General features: G+C 50.3%; 2 protein-coding genes across 2 annotated transcripts in view; one reads left to right on the top strand and one right to left on the bottom strand.

The window, feature by feature from the left end:
- Positions 1–1,074, bottom strand: part of LOC126568952 (transferrin) — a 1,796-nt gene extending 722 nt beyond the window's left edge. Inside the window, exon 1 of the mRNA XM_050225669.1 lies at positions 1–1,074. This exon is cut by the window's left edge and continues 722 nt beyond it. Coding sequence (XP_050081626.1) covers positions 1–1,026 — 1,026 coding nt within the window. The 5' untranslated portion in view covers positions 1,027–1,074.
- The window catches only part of LOC126568946 (heat shock protein 70 A1-like), a 148,470-nt gene that overhangs the window by 3,217 nt on the left and 142,753 nt on the right, over positions 1–2,500 (top strand). The gene's annotated exons all lie outside the window — the stretch shown is intronic.

The raw sequence follows: 2,500 nt of genomic DNA, 5'->3' as shown, positions 1-2,500 counted from the left end.
TAGCTTACGTGCTGCTTCGAGATCGGCCGCAGACACCGACGCATCGGTAAAATGTCGGTAGAACGTTTGCAGCAACGTCTGTAGCTCTTGCACGCGGTTACCGGTCAGATCACCGTTGGCCATAAACGCTGGCCAAGGACGCTGGGCCCAGGAACAAACGTTCTCGTCGCTAACTGGTCGCGTTGTGCCATCTTCGCACAGATACGAGTAATCTTGAGCCCGTACCGCCGGATTAACGGCCGGTTTGGCAACGGCACCGGGTGTGATCGGTAAACCGAAGTACTTGCGAACGAAGATGGTCTTGGTGAACGCCACATCACCATCGTTCTCCACCAGACAACGAATGGCACCCTCGTACCCGGAGAAGCGATCGTTGACGGCACACCGTTCCGGATCGGCACAGCGTTCGCAGAGGTTCGAGTAGCGCTTCTTCAGCAGCCCATCGATGTCGGCGTTCGGGGAGTACGTTCCGACCAGGCAGGACGAGCTAAACAACTCCGACAGGCCGGCAAGTTCGTTCTCGAGCGGGGAACGGTTCCGTTCCGTCGGCATCTTGAAGATGCCCATCTGGCGCAGCTTCGTGACCGGGATTTTGTAGCCAACGTTACGGCCGTACCCGGTGTGGCACGACTTCTTGCCACGCAGCTGATCCATACTGGTGAACCCATCGGCCGTACGGACCAGCACAATACCTTCGTACCGGAACTCGGCCGTCGGTTCCTCGGTGGTGCGCAGCTCGGCAAACAGCACAAAGTCCTCGTTGTTCATGTTGACCGCCACGTACGCATCTTCCGGATCCACGGCGACAAAGTCCGCCTCGCGGCTCTGCACCTTCCGCAGACAGTCCAGTCGATCGTTGCCGGCGACACAGCCAAGATTCCGGATGCCCTCGGCCCCCGTCAACCGTTGGCAGATGGCAAGCTCATTGAACGGAACACACCAACGGTACGGTTGACCTTGGGCGATAACCACCAGCAGGGCCAGCAGGCACACCAGCGAAGACAATCGAAACTTTTGCAGCAGCATCTTCAAACGGGGACTCTCAAACCTCTTCACAGAATCGCTCCTGGACGAGCGTTGGAAACTGATTAAACACGATGCATCTCCGATGTGTCTTTTTATACGTGTAGTGAAGCGATCGGGTACAGAGAAGCCACTTTCATCCTATCGCTACTCTCTCTCTCTCTCGTTGCCACTTCGGAAACCGTGAAATTATCACTCCGCATAAGCGTACACAAATCGCTCGGGAGTTCCCCGTCCGATGTTGGTGTTTTCTGGTTGTGATTTAAAGCGCCGTTAAACAGTGCCCCCTGCGGGTCACCGTTTCGATAGCCATGAGTAGTCAGTCCAACGTAACCAACGGGGACCAGCAAATGGAGGGTAGCAGTGATAACCGTAGAGGTATAGCTGCGATCGGGCTCCGGTGCTATTAGATCCGCGACCGGCTCTACCATACCGCCGCCATCCGGGGTGTTTATTTTTGGTTAATCATTTAGTTCAGAACCTTTGGAAAAAAAAAGATTGAAATACAACGATCGAACGATCTAGAAACGGTCCCAGTGGCACGTGTATTGAAATTAATGTGAGATTAGACAAATTAATCCTAAAGGAGTAGCTAAAAAAGTCCGATACGGACGGCTCCGTCCGATCTTTCGAACTGTGACTAAATTGCGATTTGCGCAACATTCGTAAAAGGCTAAAAATTCCATCCATTTACAACCATAAAGTGTACGGAACTGTTGTCGTTTTGGCCATTTGCAGCTCAATATTACAGCTACACTTTGTGTTTCCCTTGGGAATGTGAGCTACGCTTGCTTCTAGGGTTAAGGTATTAGGATGTCTAACTTGGGCATTCCAGGCAAATTCCACACCATCCATCCCGTGAATGGTAGCGTCGTTCGGAAAGCACGTACCGTCTTTTTTGCACGTAGCCGAACCGACTGCGCTGCTAGAGATAATGTTAGGATGGTTTGAGAATCGGCTGGCTCAGCGATATCTTATAAAAAAAAAACAAGTCAATATTTGTATGTTCGAGCATCACTCCAAATCTTCCGGGCCGATCTTTACCAAACTTGGCACAAAGATAGCTTATCAATCCAGATCATCGGCGGTCCTTTTCCCAGGATTCCCCTCCCTTCTCCACCTCACCACAATACCAATAGTGTAAGGAAAATGCATAACTCTACAAGTTTTCAAGCAAATTTCTCCAAAACTCACACAATTGTTGGTGATTGATTTAGACAACATGTGACAAAGTTTAGTTCTTGCCGGATAAGGGGGAAGGGGGGCCACCATACACCCCCTATCCTTAAAATCCAATCTAGGGCAATATGGGTGTCATTTACAATGTTTTTGGGGTTTCTTAATTGATTGGTTGCATCAAAGCGGAATTTTACTCCATTCTTTCGCCCTCCCCAATAAACTACATTTTTCTGAGGTAGCACGAACGGTTTTCAGTCTCAACGGTTTTTAGAAATTTAAATTCAAAGCAGGCGTGTTC

This window comes from Anopheles aquasalis, chromosome 2 (genome assembly GCF_943734665.1).
Source record: "Anopheles aquasalis chromosome 2, idAnoAquaMG_Q_19, whole genome shotgun sequence".
NCBI lineage: Eukaryota > Metazoa > Arthropoda > Insecta > Diptera > Culicidae > Anopheles > Anopheles aquasalis.
Note: the sequence above shows the minus strand (reverse complement) of the source record. Positions and strands in the feature narration are given on the sequence as shown.